Source organism: Macrotis lagotis, chromosome 5 (genome assembly GCF_037893015.1).
Source record: "Macrotis lagotis isolate mMagLag1 chromosome 5, bilby.v1.9.chrom.fasta, whole genome shotgun sequence".
Lineage (NCBI taxonomy): Eukaryota > Metazoa > Chordata > Mammalia > Peramelemorphia > Peramelidae > Macrotis > Macrotis lagotis.
The window spans coordinates 9,881,503-9,900,291 of NC_133662.1; the positions used below are offsets into that span (position 1 = coordinate 9,881,503).

At 38.9% G+C, this 18,789-nt stretch overlaps 1 protein-coding gene across 1 annotated transcript; it reads right to left on the reverse strand.

Moving 5' to 3' along the window:
- Positions 1 to 5,551: 5,551 nt before the first annotated feature.
- On the reverse strand, positions 5,552 to 13,205 carry TRIM40 (tripartite motif containing 40). Its single transcript, XM_074189490.1, is given in 7 exon segments — positions 5,552 to 5,644; positions 5,646 to 5,784; positions 7,625 to 7,667; positions 7,670 to 7,715; positions 12,891 to 12,988; positions 12,991 to 13,048; positions 13,050 to 13,205. Coding segments are annotated over 7 exon segments (633 nt in total).
- Between the last annotated feature and the right edge of the window lie 5,584 nt (positions 13,206 to 18,789).

Genomic DNA, 18,789 nt, shown 5'->3' on the forward strand with positions numbered 1-18,789 from the left:
CATTAGATTGGACTCAGATTATTTGACCTTGATCAGATGAAACTGGATTGAACTGATTTCCTCACATTCTGTTAGTTCTTTGTCAGTTGACTTTTTTTGCCCCACATATGCTTCATTGTTCTTTTTATATTTATATTTATATTACCCCAGGAAATATGCAAATATTGTAACTCTTAAAAAGCACACTTTAATGGCTGTTAGAGATACTCAACAGCTCTTAGTGTGGGGAAGTAATTTCTTTTTATTTAAATATCTATTGAATACATCCTATATGTAAGACATTCAGCTGCAAACTGGGGAATGCAAAGAGTTTTAAGAAGTGGTCCCTGTAGTTCAGATCAGTTCAGGATCTTAACCACATCAAAAAATCTTTCAAAAATAATACACAATAGGGAGGCTAAGTTGCACAGTAGTTAGAGCACCAGTCCTGGAGACAGGAGTATCTGAATTCAAATCTATCTTCAGACACTTAATAATTTCCTAGCTGTGTGGCCTTGGACAAGCCACTTAACCCCATAGCCTTGCAAAAACCTTAAAAAAAGTATACAATATATTTAATGAAACCAAAATGATACTATAAAACTCAATGGGAATTAGAGTTGAACAAATGGTTTTATATCAGAGTAGAATTGAAATAGAGACTTTCTAAAAGTGAGATCATAAAACAACATGTATAAAACATCTGTCTCTATCCAGCCTCTACAAACTTGAATATTCTTTTTTCCTGTTATCCACATCTTATTTATTCACATTGTCAAAATTTCCTATTATGAAGCAATTAAGCACCCTCTGAAATGTTTTCATTTGACTGGAGGAGTTTAGAATTTGGTTCTTTGGGGGCATTTCTGTTGAAGCTTAGTGACTATTAAAAAAAAGTACCAAAAACCAGAACAAGAATGATGAAGGTCTTGGTAAAAATACTTTATGATGGTTATACAAGATTTTTCTTTTTTTTAAAAGAAAATTTTTATTGAGAGAGAATTTTTGAATTGCTTCCATATGACCAGTATTGTCCTAAGTTCCATGAATACAAATACAAGGAAACAAGAAACTACCTATCTTTGAGTAGCTTACCTTCTAATAGGCAATGGAAAAAGATAATAGATATGGTAGGGTTGAAAAAGAGAGGAGACAACAAAGAGGTAGGAAGAAGAGTTCAGAAAGTGAGTTCATAAATGAACGAGCTACAATTCAAGATTTTTAGGGGAAAAAAATCAATATTGCAATTATCATTCCAAAGATAAGCAGAACAAAATAAACATGAAATGGTCTAAAAATTGCTTAGAGAGCCAATAGAGCAAAGGGAAAATTATAAAAAAATCCAGGAGAAAATGAGTGATATAAAAGATAATGGCAATCAGAACAATTTAGTGACCTATGAAAAAGGATCGGATACATCAAAGCACAAAGGAAAGTGTGGTAAAAAACAACAAATGAGAAGCTATAACTGTATATTGTAGGTTGTATAAATTGTTTAACATAACAGTGTAATCAGTCCCTAAAAAAACAAGTAAAGATCTCTGGAGAGCTCTGTTTGTAAATGAGCTTGTTATTAATTCCTCTACAGGGCTTTTTGAATTTGGAATAAGAATGAGGAGACTAACAAAAACAAATGAACAAAAAGCCACAACAATATCAAATTACCAGTTGCTATGAAGAAAAAACACTTGTCATGGATAAGACAATACAAACTGGAGTAATGAAGATTGCAATAAAGGTAATTTTTACTGATGGAACTCACTGTGTTTTTTTTCAAGGCTTTGACAAAACCGTTGTCAAAAGTCCAGGTGAGTCTGTAATATTTGGGCATCTTCCTGACATTATAGAACAATAGCACCAAAATTTTTGTGGAGACTTTTTACTTTTAGTGGACCTAGAAGCCTTATTTTTCCACCGAGGAAGTTCACCAACTCTGAAGAATATATTAATATACTGAGATGTGCAATTCTTCCAGAACTATAGATATTCCCAAGTGGATTAGAATATTGCAATATGTCTCTGACTATGCCATACATGTATTATGAATTAACTAAGAAATTTATCTGAGAAATGAAGAAAAAAATGCTTGGGAACTCATCAGATTTAAATTTTGTTGAAATCCAGAGTTAGAATCTAGGCTTTACTTATAGGAAAAATAGACTGGCAAAAGTAGACTTACTATCTAATGTGATAAAATATGAATTCATAATGAAGAATTACAGGGGAAATGCCCAGGCCTACACAGGAAGGGAACACCAAACAATAATATGACTAGCATTTATTTATGTAGTGGTGATAGTGTGATCATAGGACCCTTGATGAACTAATCCCTTAATGAACTTATAATTTATATATAATTATATAATAATTATATAAATTTATAATTTATATAATTATATATAGAATATATAATTTATATAATCCCCTAATCCACTTAATAAATTTATAGATTGTAAGGGCACTTAACAGAGACAAAGAAATGTAAGGTCACACCTTTTTCAGATTTTGATGGAGTAGTATAAAAGAAGTACGAATAGGTATTTTTGTATTTTCTTACTCCTTTTCAAGGCATAAAGTTCTTCAGTCAATCTTCTGTAACTCTTGGGTGATTAGAAAGGTTCAGCCTTACCCCTGTTGGCCTTACAAGGTTAGAGTAGACTTAGAAGAAAGTCTTCTCTGGCAGTTGATAAGAGAGTTCATTGTGGCTAGCTAGATATTAGCAACCTAGAGTGAGTTTGTTAGAAATGTAACCCCAACCCTCTTTTTAAAGAGTGGGGTGTTTGGTTCCTAATGACAGAACTTAGCCTGTAGTGAGAGAAGAATTATTTATATTTCTTACAAAAAACAAGTACACCCTCCTAGAGAGGGGCACACTGAACAGCAACAAGGTCAGTCTTATATATGGTCTGGAGAGCCTTTCTCTTCCCATCAGAATAATGATTGGTCCTCACCATCAGGGGCACAATATAATCAATATGCCCACCCCATATCATTCCTTGATATGCTCTCCCCACCCCCATACAATGCACATTATGTTAATGAATCTAAATCATCATAGGGGGTGTGAAAGTTAACATACATGAAGATTATTAAACATATGTGCTTGTGAAAGGTCAAAGACCTTCCCTTGACCCTGTCCAGTTTGAGTTGGTTTAGGCATAGGCATCTTCAAGACAGACTTAAAGAATTCTACCAATTATATGATTGCTCAGGGTTATTTTACTACCCTTCTTATCTTGTTTTACATTTCTGGCACTCATCAATCAAAGGCCCTCTGCCTTTTTGATATACTGTCCTGGTAATGAACTATGGAAACCAAATTATTAGCAGTTTCTCACAGGATGATGTGACAGCTTCCCTCACCCCCATTGGCAAAGAAATCTTGCAGTGAAGTGACTCAGCCAGTAGGAGATGGCACACTCAGCAGAGGTCAAATCAAGGAGACAATCAGTCCTGGAAGCTCAGAGCCTTTGGAAAGGGATAGAACCCAGGCAGCTAGGTGGCACAGTGGATGAAGCACCAGCCCTGGAATCAGGAGTACCTGAGTTCAAATCTAACCTCAGACACTTAATAATTATCTAGCTGTGTGGCCTTGGGCAAGCCACTTAACCCCATTACCTTGCAAAAAAAAGAAAGAAAGAAAGGGATAGAGGTGATAAAACTCAGTTGAACAAGATGCTAAGTAATGCTCCTTAGGGGAGAAATATGAGAATATCACAAGGAAAAGAAAAGGACATCAGAGTCCTGTAGTGTCACAAGTGTGAGTTGCCTTAGTCAAATATGTTTCTATATGAGTACTTATCTATTTGTGAACTTAATGTTTGTGTCTATTCTTCTCATTAATATTATGTATATTCAAAGGATAGTGTGCCTCAGATTTCTGGACATATTTTGTAGCTATTTTTCTTACCATGCCTTTTCAGTATATTCATTGTAAAATATCATTTATGACTGTTAGTTGACTATTAAAAATAAATGCATGGGGGAGTGCTATAGTTTTAGGAATGTGGACCCTGGAGTTCCTTGACCCTTGGTTAATCAACTTCCTATTTTATCATAGACTTTTAGAATTTTAAAAACCTGATAGATTATCTAACCTTTTGCAGGGGAGAAAACTGAAGCCTGGGTATAGTCCACATACTCCTGGGAGTACTTGAGACCTTTTCAGGAGGTCCTCAAGTAAAAAAACCATTTTCATTATGTAGAGAGAAGGCTCTACCTATTATGAGAGCCTGCTTTACCTCCACCATGTAGCATATATGTGTGTCGAATGTCTCAAAGGAAGGCAAAGATTTCACTGAAGGAAAAACTCCCTAAAGTCTCTAGTGTAGTTTAATTGGAATAGGGACAAGATGGAGATATTCAGTTCCTTTCATATCTTCCCACAAGTCTTCAAGAAATACAGATCACTACTTCAGAAAAAAAAAGTAGCAGGAAAAGTCCCCCCTCCCCATTACTCTGGGAAAATTCCCATTCCTATTCCTTTGTTCTTGTCTAATGACTGGATAGGTAAGAATTTTTGAATTTCTGAAAGAGCATTAATATTTTCTTATCCCTTGCAAAACCCATGGACTTAAAATTAAAGAAGCAATAGCAGAGGTCATTTATCCTCTTAAGGAAGAAATAGAATCCTAGTTAAGGGCTTGAACTGAAGTTAGAAGCTAGGACCAAAGAAACTGCACCAATGTAGTTGTCCCTAGCAGCAAACAATGGCAGCCATGGGACCAGCAGAGCAACACTGAGTGGCTGATATGAGATCAGCAGGAAGCAATGCCCAGTGGAGACCACATATATGGCAGAGATTACATGTCTAGAAGAGATTACACATGTCATATGAAAAATCCAGGGTGGGGAAGAGAGGATTTGTTGGGAGAGGATCATTGGAATATTCCCTTCTATGTAAGTTCCTTGTGTATATCCACTATTTCCACTGTTTATGTATCTATTTGTGGGAGAATGTGCTCTAGGTTTATGTTTTATTGCTAATTGTTTTTATTATGCTGTTCCATTAAATGTCAATGCTTTAAACTATGCCCTTTGACTGACTAGTAGAGGTAACCACATTGGTGAGGTTCTTGATTCCCATGTAAATTATGTTTGAATTGTGTATCATTCTATGCCTGTGTATGTATGATCATATGTCCATGTAGGGTTACTTCTGAAACCTTAGGAACATAGGATATGGTCATTTCTATCTGACTATCTATACTATCTGACTTAGGGATTACCTCTCCAGTCTGAGGGATATAGGACAAATCACTTAAACCTGTCTACCTCAGTTTTCTCAACTGTAAGATGAGGATAATGAAAATTATGTCCTAGTGTTGTGAGCATCAAAAAATATTTATAAAGCACTTAGCATATTAATAAATGCCTTTTCTTGTCTTTATTTTCTTCCTTCCTTCTTGGTTCCATTATACTCTTACATTACTGATAAGCTGTATGATCTTGGGTAAATCACAGAGCTGCTTCTGAATTCCAGTTTTACTCTCTATAACTGAGGAGAAATCACATCCCTCTTTGACACAAAAAGGGAGATGAGTGCTGGGGACGCTCTTAATTTAGGGGTAAGCTATTGACCTTTTAGCAAGGTAATGTTCAGGTCCTTAGATGCCTCCTCCAACTCGATGAGAAGATCATTCAGATAATCTGCCTCAGAGATTTTTGTCAAGGAGTTCTGTTATGTCTTCTGAGATGCTATCCAGCCTGTCCAGCCACTGCTGAAGTGAAAAGCCAAACCATCTTCCAGTTTGTTGTTGCTCCAATATAGCCTTCAACCTCTGTTTTTCTGAGTTTATCTTTTCTTCAGAAAATCCTGGAATTTGAGGAGTGCAAAATAAATTGTCTTTCATCCCTGGAGGGGAGAAGAAAAAGTGACTATCAAGAATCTGAATTGGTAATGGAGAGAGAGAGAGAGAGAGAGAGAGAGAGAGAGAGAGAGAGAGAGAGAGAGAGAGAGAGAGAGAGAGAGTTAGAGAGTTAGTTGTTGTTCAATGGGTTTGGAATCAGTGAGAATCCTTTTGTAGTCACTTCAGTTCACTTATTTGCATCTTCTTCATTTGTGTGTCATGGGGATATAGCTTTTGCTGGTTTCACAGGATTACTGTCAAAATTAGATGAGACAACTTGAATAGAGCACTACATCAATGTCAGGCAATGAAGGATGACATCAGGAACAAAGAATTGGCTCCAGAAACAGGGAACCTTGGGTTCAAGTCCTGGTCTGCCACATCTAGGCTGTGGAACTCTTGGCAAATCAGCCCTCAAAATCTTTCCAATCTCTGACATCTTACTTTTGCCATATACTTTGACAATTGAGTAACACTGGCTTCCTTGCTCTTCCTCACACAAGATACTCTATTTCTCACTTCTGAGTTTTCAGGAGTTGTCCCCATGCCTGGAATGTTCTTCTTGCTTATCTCTTCCTAGCTTGCTTAGGCTTCCTTTAAGTACTCAGATAAATGCCCATCTTCTACAGGAAATATTTTGCCAACCCCCTTCATATTAGTGCTTTCCTTTGTCTCTAGTTCATCTCAAATATGGGGGCAGTTAGATAGCGTAGTGGGTAGGGCACTGGCTCTCAAGTCTGGAGGACCTGAGTTCAAATCTGACCTCAGACACTTACTGGCTGTGTGACCTTGGGCAAATCACTTAATCCTGATTGACTTGCATCCAGGGCCACCTCTAGTGATCCTGATTTATATCTGGCCACTGGACCGCAGATGGTTCTGGAGGAGAAAATGATGCCAGTGACTTAGGACAGCACCTCCTCACTCAAATCCAATTCATGTGCTTGACATGGTATCACCTCTCTGATGTTACTCTTCTTCGAAAATGAAGGACAACATTAAATCCTGAATAGGTCTTGTTTGTATATAGTTTTCATGTTGTCTCTTCCATTAAACTATGAACTCCTTGAGGGCAGCAACTGTCTTTTATCTTTCTTTGTATCCCTCGTGCTTAGCACAGTGCCTGGCACACAGAAGGCAATAAACACTTACTGATTGGGGAGAATGTTCCAACCTTCATTAGTGGAGGCTTTTCCTTATCTGAAAGTTTCCTATATCAATGAAATCACAGATTAATGCCTATTTCACATGTAATATCAACTCCAATTACCTCATATCCATTCCTGACAGTTATGTAACTCAATCCTCTACCTCTCTTTGATCTTTCTAGAAACATTAGCAAGTAGCTTAATTTTCTTTGTCTCAAGTTCTTTATCTGTAAAACAGGGTAAAATTCCCCATCTGTATGAACTATGTATCCAACTCTCACAACCTCATTTCCCATCTCAAGGTATCCCTTTCCTATTCTTCAGCTCCTTTTGTGTGTGTGTGTGTGTGTGTGTGTGTGTGTGTGTGGTATTTCTTTATTAGATTGTGAACTCCTGATGGCAGACTGTCTTTTTGCCTTTCTTTGTATCCCCAGTGTTTATCACAATGCATGGCATATAGCAGGTGCTTAATAAATGCTTATTGATTGATGGTAGATAGACACATAGAAATCAAACAGGCAGATATATAGGCACCCTCATACAATAATGCATACACTCATCATGCTCATTTGCTCTAAAAGTCATGCTCTAAGAAGCAAACTCATATTCACAAGAGATGGGTCTTGCAAAGGCCTTAGGGATCTCTTGAAAAAAGTCTGGAGTTTTTCCTTTTCTTCAGGAAGGCAGCAAGATTTCCCAAGAATTTCTGGAGCTTTCTGACTTTTTGGTGGATCTGTTCCTGAGGAGACAGGTACTTCTTTGTAAAAGATGGAGTTCAGTATCAACCTTTTGAACCTCCCTATTTTTTAGTCAAAGTCATCTCTAGAATGTTTATTCAATGAAGGAAAAAAATACTTCTTAACTTTTTATTCATGGAATTATCTCATATGTTAGAGCTGGAAGGGACCCTGAGGTCATCTAATTCAAGGATTTTAAGAGAAGAAAACAGAGTCTCTGTGTGACCAAAGTCACACAGAAAATAACCCTCAGGGTTGATGTTTTAACCTAGGCTTTCTGATTCTAAATATACTACTCTGACTCCTAACCTAGATTCCTTTGTGATCCGGCCCTAATCTACTTTTTCCAGATTATCTCTCACTGGGTAATAGACAGGACAATATTCTTCCTTCAGCAAGTATTTCCCAACTATTCTGACTGCAACCTAATCTCTATGTTGAAATCCTTCCCACCCTCCTTGGTCTAGCTCAAATCCTCCAGGAAGTCATATCCTCTAGGAAGGTTTTCATGGTTGTTTCACTTGGAAGTGATCTTTCTCTCTTTTGAATTCTTAAAAGCACTTTCTTTGTGCTTTTCTTATGTGCTTTTCCTGTTTCTTTCAAATGTGTTTAACATTCTGTCTTGTTCTATAATTATTTTTGTGCCTATATTATGATGTGGTAGGGTCAGAAGCTCCTTGCGAATAGTGTGGTTTGGGGGAAAGAATCTGGATTGGGAATCAGAGGCCCTTTGCTCCAGTCTGTTTTCTTCCTTATCACCTGTGTGAACTTGGACAAGATATTTAATATTTTCAGTCTCTATGCTTGAAAATGAGGAGCTTGGATTAGTAATCACTTTCAGCTATAAATTTAATTATCCTTAGAACCTAGGCTTCAGTCTTGTCTCTAATTATCTATGTGAGGATGGACAAATCACATAGCCTTCCTGAGGCTGTTTCTTCATCTGTAAACTGGGTACAACAATTTTTTTTCCTACTTCCATCATAGGAAGCTTTTAATGGAGAAAACATCTTTCAGATCTTAGAAATGTGAGTCTTGTTCATAGTAGGTACTAGGAAAATTAATGACTAACATGATTAACAGATGGGAATCTCCGAATGATCTTTGTGAGGAAACTGCTTTGTAAATATTGAAACACACTATAGAAATTTGAATTCCTATTATCTTCTGGCTCTTTATATGTGGGTGAAAATGAACCAAAGCTTAAGGGAAAGAAGACAAACATTTTCTCTTTCCTTTGTGGAAAGTGAAGCATGAAGGAATTGAATTAGATTCAAGGAAAAATATCCCAATTATGAGGAGATGAAGAAATAATGGATGTGATAGAAGTAGGAATGACTTGGGGAACCAAGGATACTTCATGCTTTGAAAATGGTGCAGGGGAAGGTAATGGCCCAGAGAATTAGATGATGGCTCTTATGGCCTTACCTTTGTTAACCATCATTACCCTAGTCTAAAAATGAAAAAACTAAGTTAGTTTTATAATTGAAATTTATAAATGAATTCTCTAGGATCTTACCAAAACCTATGGGTGGATGGCATCTTTACAAATGCCAACATTGACACAGAATTTTGGGGGCATTTTATACAAAATAAACAAAGAATATTAAAACTTTTGGCAGCCAATCAATGAGATTTCAAATAGATGATGTGGTTTTGCAATATGATTCTCTCAAACCTTACTTAAAATTTACTTAAAATTCCTATTGACAAGAATTCCACTTATGCTGAAGTGTAAATGTTTACAAATAACAATAGGATTTTCTCTCTGTTCATCCAGGATGCCTTTTATTTTAAAGTTTGTTGATAAAATATTAACATTGAGATAACCAGATAGTATTGATTCAAGTGAAGTCAACATTGTAGAGGACAGGCCTTAAAGGCTAAGAGACTAACTTCTGATCAGAAATATATAGATCAAGAAATATTGGGGTGGAGCCAAGATGGTGACAGGAGAGGACCTTCTCTCAGTTGCTCTGGAGCAAAACTTAAAACTAAGGACTCTACATTTTCGAGAGACAGAACCCACAGAGGGATCCAGTGAGGGAATTCTCCAACCCAAGGTAACCTTTAAAAGAGCTTAAAGGCTTGGATCCAAGAGGTCGGAGGGGTGGCCCACCAGAGGGGTGGTCTGCCAGAGTGAAGGAACTTCAGCCTCCCAGAGGCAGCCCCAGGGCGGCTCACAGCAGCAGGGGCAGTTTCCTGACCTACACCCCCCACCCCGGGGGAGCAGCAGGCACAACTTGGGGGAACAGCAGGGGGACCTCTGCCAGAGTGAGCATGTGAAGCCCAGCCCTCAGGGTACACAGCAAGCAGCATGGTCATGGCAGCCCAGATCCAGGAACCAGAAGCAGGCGGAGCTGGTAAGCAGGAGCCCCCAGGGCATGAGCTGAGCTGAGGGAGGGGAGTGAAGAAAGACTGTGGAGCTCTGTCCTCTGCCCCAGGAACAGGACTCTGGGGCTCTGACCACATTCAGATCCTGATCACAGTCTAGGCCCCACATAAAACAGCAGGGCCCCCCCAACACCTTAGCCCTGTGGCAGAGGGGGGCACTTATGGTCATTTACAGACCAGGAGGGAGGACAGAGCCTCACACACTGAGATCCTTGTGGGGGTGTCCCAAAAGCTCAGGAAGCACCCCAAAACCAGGCTCAGGCTGGGAAAATGAGTAAGCAGAGAAAAAAAGAAGAACACCATTGAGAAATACTTTGCCTGTGACCCCAAGAAGGGTCAAAACACTCAATCTGAAGATGAGGAGGTACAAGCTCCTGCATCTAAAGACTGCAAGAAAAACAGAAATTGGGCTCAGGCCATGGCAGAGCTCAAAAAAGGCTTTGAAAATCAAGTGAGGGAGATAGAGGAAAAATTGGGAAAAGAAATGAGAGAGATGCAGGAAAAACATGAAAATGAACTCAGCAGCTTAGTCAAGAAGAGCCAAAAAAATGCTGAAGAAAATAACATGTTAAAAACCAGCATAGGTCAAATGGATAAAACAGTTCAAAAAGTTATTGAGGAGAAGAATGCTTTAAAAAGCAGAATTGACCAGATGGAAAAGGAGATAAGAAAGCTCTCTGAGGAAAACAAATCCTTCAGACAAAGAAGAGAACTCAGGGAGATTGCTGATTTTATGAGAAGTCAGGATTCAATGCTTCAACACCAAAAGAATGAAAAATTAGAAGAAAATGTGAAACATCTCATTGAAAAAACAACACATATGGAAAACAGATTTAGGAAAGATAATTTCAAAATTATTGGAATACCTGAAAGTCATGACCAGGAAAAGAGCCTTGACATCATTTTCAAAGAATTATTACAGGAAAATTGCCCTGATATCCTAGAAGTAGAGGGCAAAATAGAAATGGAGATAATCCACTGATCTCCCTGAGAAAGAAATCCAAAAAAAACCCAAACCCAACCCCCAGGAATATTATAACCAAGTTCCAGAACTCCCAAGTCAAAGAGAAAATATTACAAGCAGCCAACTCAAATATTGTGGAGCTGCAGTCCGGATCACACAGGACTTAGCAGCAACTACATTAAAAGCTCATAGGGTTTGGAATATAATATTCTGGAAGGCAAAAGTGCTTAGAATGCAACTGAGAATCAACTACCCAGCAAAACTGAATGTCCTCTTCCAGGGAACAGGATGGACTTTCAATGAACCAGGGGAATTTCAAATGTTCCTGTTGGAATGGCCAGAGCTGAACAGAAGGTTTGATCTTCAAATACAGGACTCAGGTGAAGCATAGAGAGTGGAGGAGAAGAGGAAAATATGAGGGACTTAATGATGATGAACTACAATGTATTCCTGTATAAAAAAAAATGATACTGATAATACTCATATGAACCTTCTCATTTAATAGAGCAGGTAGAAAGAGCTTTTATAGATGAAGCACAGGAGAAAACTGAATTTGAAGATATATTGTGGTATAAAAATGGAGTCAATAGAAAAAAGGGAAATGTGATGGGAGAAAGAAAAAGGAGAGGAGGAATAGGCTAAGATATTTCATATAATAAGATTTTTCTTTATTGCAATGAGCTATTGCAATGATATGGCAGGGGGAAGGCTATGGGGAATGAGGGAATCTTTGCCCTCATCAGAAGTGACTAGGAGAGGAAACAGCATATATACTCAATGGGGTATAGACATCTGGAGTAAGAAGGAGAGAAGTGGGAGAGGGGGAAGGGGGGGAATGTGAGTGATGGAGGAGAAGATGGACCATGGGGGGAGAGTGGTCAGATATAACACATTTTCTTTTTAACTTCCTGCAAGGGGCTGGGATTGGATGGCCTGTCTGACACCATAGGGCTGGGTGGATGCTGGGTAAGGGGTGGTATGTGGGTTCAGGGCCTCTTGGCCCTAGGGCTAGGGATCTGTCTGCTGCGCCACTCAACTAACCTACAGTAGAGACAAAATGAAAGGAGAGAGAAAATATAGTTCATGGTAGTAGAGAAGTATGAATAGAGGGAGAAGTGATCAGCAATGGCAATAGTGGAAAAATATGGAAGTAACTTTTGTGATGGACTTATCCTAAAGAATGTGATCCACCCACAACAGAGCTGGTAGTGGAACACAGACTGAAGCACATTTTTTAAATTATTATTATTATTTTCTGGGGGGTGTTGCAGGGTGGATGGGACTGGGTAGCCTGCTTGGGGCTGCACAGCTGTGTGATTGTTGGGTGTCTGAGGCCAGATTTGGACTTGGGTGCTCCTGGCTCATGGGCCAGTGATCTGTCTGCCACCCAGCCGCCCCTACTATTATTATTACTATTTTATTTTATTTTGGGGTCTTTTTTTTTGTTTTTTGTAGGGCAATGGGGTTGGGATGGCTTGCATGGAGTCACACAGCTGGGTGATTGTTGAGTGTCTGGGGCCGGATTTGGGCTCAGGTGCTCCTGGCTCCAGGGCCCATGCTCCATCCACTGCGCCACCTGGTCATACCTACAATTATTATTATTATTATTAACTTTAATTTTAATTTTTTTCTCTCCCCTATATTTTATTGCTTATGTGAGTCTATATTTTCTTGGGGAAGGGGGTATTATGTTTACTTTTAAACAAGAATATTTTAGTAATGTATAAAAAACATTATTTGTACAAAATAAGAATAAATAAATTAATTAATTTAAAAAAAGAAATATTCATTCCATCTTAAAGAATATCAGATTAGACACCTTATAGTGGATGATGGCTTTATCAATGGATAACTCATGGCAGGTTTGGTGTTCAGGAGATGTGCATCAGTGAGAACACAGGAAAATTTGCTTTTCTCCTCACAGGAGTAGTCTGCCCCTGGAATGCTTGGAGACCAGGGCTTCTGGCAAACAGAACAGGTTCAGTTTGCTCCCATCTGAGCCCTTTTTAGCTTGCTGGACAAGGCAAACTTGGCAAAAGAAATGCCCACAGAGAATGCTCACTGGCTCCCTCAGATGCTCTTGGCAGATGGGACAGAATCCTTTTACAGGATTGTTTGCCAACTGGGGCTCCATGGCTGCCATTTTTATCTTTCCTTCCAGAAAACATTGTTTCCCTCATTAATACTGGCTTTATTTTCTTTCATACCTCCTGAAGCTGGTCATGGTTGGAGAATTTAAATACTTTCCATTCCTACTTTTATACTCGCCTCTCCTCCTGGTGTCTCCCCCACACTCTTTGATGAGTGCTCCTTTATTCATCTTCCAAATGTTGTTGGGTCAGTTAATATTGAAGGTGGGGAGGGGGCAGGCTTATGACTGCCACAGAACTTGGAGGCCAGGCTTCCATGATGCTACCCCTTTCTGGTTTCCTAAAGTGGACACATTCCTCCCCCTCAAGTATAGATTTGGATTGAGTGGATAAATGCTGGGCAAGGGACTCAGATCTCTGCTACTTCAGATTAAAGTTACTAGAGTTAGAAGGCATAGTTACCTGGCTTCCAGTGCCCTCCTATTCTCCTATTCTCAGCTCCAACTCCAGTGCAGGACCCAGGTCCCATTGTTGCAGATTTGAGTTCTATTTCTGCCTGTGATGAATCAAGATTCAGATCCAGGAATGCAGGTGTGGAAGAAAATAGAGATTTATTAAAAGAAGTTACAATTTATAAGAAAGTGATAGGAAAGTTAAGAAGAGTTTAAGAAAAAGCCCTTATGGATTGCTAATTAATCTTGGCAGGTCAGCTGGCAGACTCAGCTGAAATTTGGAAAGGAAAAGAGAGAGGTAGAGAGAAAGAAAGAGAAGAGGGCAGGCAGCTATGAGGCTTGGGCTAATCAGATCACATGGTGAAGCCCATGGAACTCCACGTAGTTTAAGGAAGAGCCAGAGGGAGGACCATCAGGAGGCTGGAAGAAGCAAGAAACTTGAAGGGGCGAAGTTTCCTGTTAAATACCCCTCCATTGTAGGCTGGATAGAGAGTGGTGCTTGGGGTGTGGTCTTTTCACCTTGGACCAGGTAACTCCCAATGGCAATTTATATGCTGGTCCTTCCTGTCTCAAGATACTTAGTGCCCACTTTTAACATTTCCTGCCCGACAGTGTTCAGGCCAAGGTTAACAGGGTCAAGATGGAAATGAGATACAAATAGTGTGCAAAGGAGGCAGAATCTCAAGATCAGGGACCTCCACACATTTGAAAGATTTTGTTGCTACTGATTCACAATTCTCTACATCATTTTTCTGCATCACCTTCTCTTACTTTTTAACTGGGACAATAGATTCTCTGACCATATCCCTTTTATTGCTGCCTATCATGAGCCCTGTCTCACTGGACACAATAAATGAGTTTTTGTTTTTTTGATTTTTGCAAGGCAAATGGGGTTGAGTGGCTTGCCCAAGGCCACACAGCTAGGTAATTATTAAGTGTCTGAGGCTGGATTCGAACTCAGGTACTCCTGACTCCAGGGCCAGTGCTCTATCCACTGCACCACCTAGTTGCCCCTTCACTGGACACAATAATACTTGTTTTGAGGTTAGGCCTTAAGAAATGACACAATCTTGACCCATCTTTCTAATTTCCAGCTTTAATAGACCTCTTTCTATCTAATGATACTCTTTCTGAACTTATTCACCAGTAATTAGCATACACTCATGCTTCCCTTATACTCTTCCCAAACCAGTGATTATGATTCCCAGTTCCTGATTAACAAACCCCTTCCTGGGGTTCCTTTTCTGCTATCTAGAAACACAAACATGGCCCAAGGGAAGCAGAAGTTTTAAGCCTGGAGGCCAGCCAAGAAAGCATTGGCTATGACTACTTCTTTGACTTGCCTGGGTCTGAAGAAAGACAAATGATAACCCCCAGAAGGCCTGGATCATCCAGCATGGGAAACTAAAGAAGAACTTGGAGGTTGGTATTGAAAAGATGACTTAACGTGAGATTTTGCTAAAAGCCAGCAGCAGTTTGCCCAAGAAAATGGCACTGCTGAAAGCCCCAAATTAAGGGGGTTCAAGAAAAAGGAATATGACAGGGAAACAAGAGAAGGGGGAGGCCCTTCATCTCAGTCCTTGCTTGACTCTGTGACCCTGAAATCGCTAGTGCCCCAATTTGCTTATGGATACATATATGGTGAGAGCTTTACTGGGGAGAAGAAATAGATTTCTTTCTCTTTAGTCAGGGATAGTCATATGTCCTCTTTTCACCACAGCCTCTTAGGTTTCAGTTTGACCAAAACAGAGCATCTTCTGCAGCTTCTTAGATCACCTGAAATTCCTCTAGAATGCACTTCAGTCCATTTTTATCTTTGCCTTTCTCCTTACTTATACCTGCCTTGAGCCCCCACATCTTCTGACTTGAAGCAATTTAAAAAATTGCTCAAAAACCCCCCCAAAACCAAATCCCTTTCTTCAGCCACACTTATTTGTTCCCTGTTTCCTAACCACCTCAATGCCTATACCCTTTACCCCTGCCATGTCCCACTCCATGTCTACCCGCCCTTTCCACTGTGTCCTCTGGAATGATTACTCTATAATTAACAGTTTTCCTTCATTTTAATTCTTTTTCTTTCTCACTTGTCTATCTTCTGGCACATACTGAGAATCTATTCCTTCCAGAAAATATTGTTTCCCTTGGCCACCCTCATTAATACTGGCTTTGTTTTCTTTCATATCTACTTATGCTGGTCATGGTTGGAGATTTTAAATATTTTCCATTCCTACTTTTATACTCACCTCTCCTCCTGGTGTCTCCCCCACACTCTTTCAGCTTCCTATTTCCCCCATTAAAGTATAAGCTCATTGAGGACAGATAATATCTTACTTTTTCTTATTTGTATCGCCATTGTTCAGTACAGGACCTGGTACATAATAAGCATTTTAAATAACTGTTTAATTGAATAGATACTTATGATTCTTGCTTATTGATTTTCAGATTATTTCCCCTCTTTCAATGAATTCTTCCTATCCCCCATAAATCTAATTCCATGTTTAAAAACTCCAAAATTCCTTTATCTGATCATAATCTTTTGTTATTCCATTCCTTCTCCCCAAATCTTATGTCCCTAACTCTATTCTTTATTCTCACCATAATCTCTATTCCTCTAAGCTCTTTCTTAGGCTATCACTACACTCTCTTCCCTTCCCAGTCTTGATTCCTTGGTAAACCAGTTCAACATGTCAATATATTCTCTTAAATCCATTTTCTTCTTGTCCTGTTAATGATCTTGCCTTGCCAAATTCACTATCTATTTCCTTAAACAGAGATGAAAAAATGCTGATTTGCTCCTCTACAAATGTATCATTTCACCTGTTTTCCTCACTGCTGCAAGGCAATACTTCTTTTATTTGTATGTCTCCCTTAGTTCTCTATCTATTTATTCTCTCTATCCCTTTCAGCACAATGGTTATTCAGTCACCAAACATTATTACGTCAGGGCTAGTTAGGTGGTACAGAGGACAGAGTCAGGCCTGAAGTCAGGAAGACTCAAGTTTGAGTGTTAAAATCCAGTCTCTAACACTTTCTAGCAGTGAAGTTCTGAGCAAGTCACTTAACCCTTTTTGCCTCAGTTTTCTCATCTGTAAAATGAGTTGGAGAAGGAAATGGTAAACTACTCTACTGTCATCACCAAGAAAACCCCGAATGGGGTCTCAAAGTTGAACACTATTGAAATGACTGAACAACAAAAACATGATTCTAACCCTTCCCCCTCCCTTATATTCCCTCATTCTCCCAGCTAAGGACCTCACATCATATATGCTTTACTGAAAAATTTGAGACCATTCACCAAGAGCTTCTCTTCTCTCCTTCTCATTTCACATTCCTCTGATATCAACTACCTCTATCTCCTCCTTCACCCTGTTCTCTGATGGGTGGGCTTTCTCTATGATTTACATTTCTATATATTCTGTCATTCCTATCTACTCCTGTCTTCTCTAGCAAATTGTCCCTCCTATCATTCCCACTCTCTTCCTAATTAATTTCTCTCTGCTTACTGGCTTCTTTTCTCCTGCATGAAAAAAATTAAAATATTCATATCTATCCTCACCACTCCTCCCAAACCCTAACTTATCCTATTCTGCTAGCTATCACCTTATATCTCTCCTTCCCTTTTTAGATAAATTCCTTGAAAAAGTCATTTACCCTCAATACCTCTACTGTTTCTTCTTTCATTTTCTTTTAATCCTTCTACCTGAAAATACTTTTAAGAGTTTCAAAATATTTCTCAACTTCTAAGTCTGCTGACCTTTTTCCAACTCTGTTCTTTTTCCAACTCTGATATCTCTAAAACATTTAATACCATTTATTACTTTTTCTTTCCAAGTGATTTGTCCTCTTTAGTTTTTCATGAACTAGCTCTCTCTTGATTCTTCTACCTAATTGCTTTATTCTTTGCTGGATCTTTATCCATATCATAACTACTGGGCACATTCTCCCAAGGCTCTTCTGGTCCCTCATTTTTCTATATATTATCATTTGATGATCTCTTCAGCAACAAAAGAGGGTATATTTTACACTTGTAGGTCATCAAATTCAACTCCATCAATTTATAGATGAGGAAAATGACTGAAGAGATTTTAAATAACTTTCCCAGGATCATGCAGTCAATAAGTGACTAAGACAGGATCTGGAAGCAGATCTTCTTGATTTCAGTGCTCTATTCATTGAGTTACTTATCTGTCTAATGCCACTCTTAGGTTCCAGGCCCCCACTGTCAACTGCTTACTATAACTTTAAACAGCATGTCCTTGCAAGCAACATATCCAAAACAGAAACAATTATCTTCCCTTTGTCCCTAAACTCACTCACCTTTTGATCTTCTCTACTATTGAGGAGGGCACCATCCCCAGTGACTTTGAGAGGGAGTAGAAAATATATGTGCACATGTGTGTATATACACATATATCTGTATATATGCATACATACATAAATATTTCAAATATGTAAACTCCTATAACCATTAGCTAAAACCAAATAACCCTGACACTGTAATCTGACCTTCTGATGCAACCCAAGGTATCCTGGATTTTGCTAGAACTATACCCTCTGGGTTTCTGGAACTTGCTATCTACCTTGCCGCTGAACTTTCTGTTATGTGTTCATTCCCCTACATCTCTACATGATCCCACCCCTATTAGAACCCTGAGTTTCTTATTCTTTGTACTTAGTATATTGCTTGGCACATAGTAAGGACTTAAGTGTTTTTTCAGTCATTTAAGATGCTCCCTCAAATAATAATTTGAGACTGAATTTTAAAGGCAGTTAGAAATGACTTTATTATCTCTTGATTTAGATTTTCTGTAGCTTGGAATTACAAACTATTTGGATATAACCAAAACTGAGGTTCTCTCCCATTAGCAGGTAGTATGAGAATTGACTGTTGTCTCACATCACTTTTTTCCCTTATCAGTCTTTGTTTCTATTTTATAAGTATATGTCCAACATAAGAAGAAAGGAGAAGAAAGAAGCTATCTTTCTGATTAACTACTTGACTTGTAAAACAGGAAAAGAAGGCGTGACAGGTGAACTAGAGTAATGGCTGTTGTTGTCACGAGGAAGTGAGGAAGTTGTGAGGTGGAGCTGGCTGGGGCCGGGCCTGGGGGGCGGAGGAGGAGGGAAGAGCAGGAGGAGGAGGAAGGAAGCTGCACAAGCCCTAATTTATGCTGAG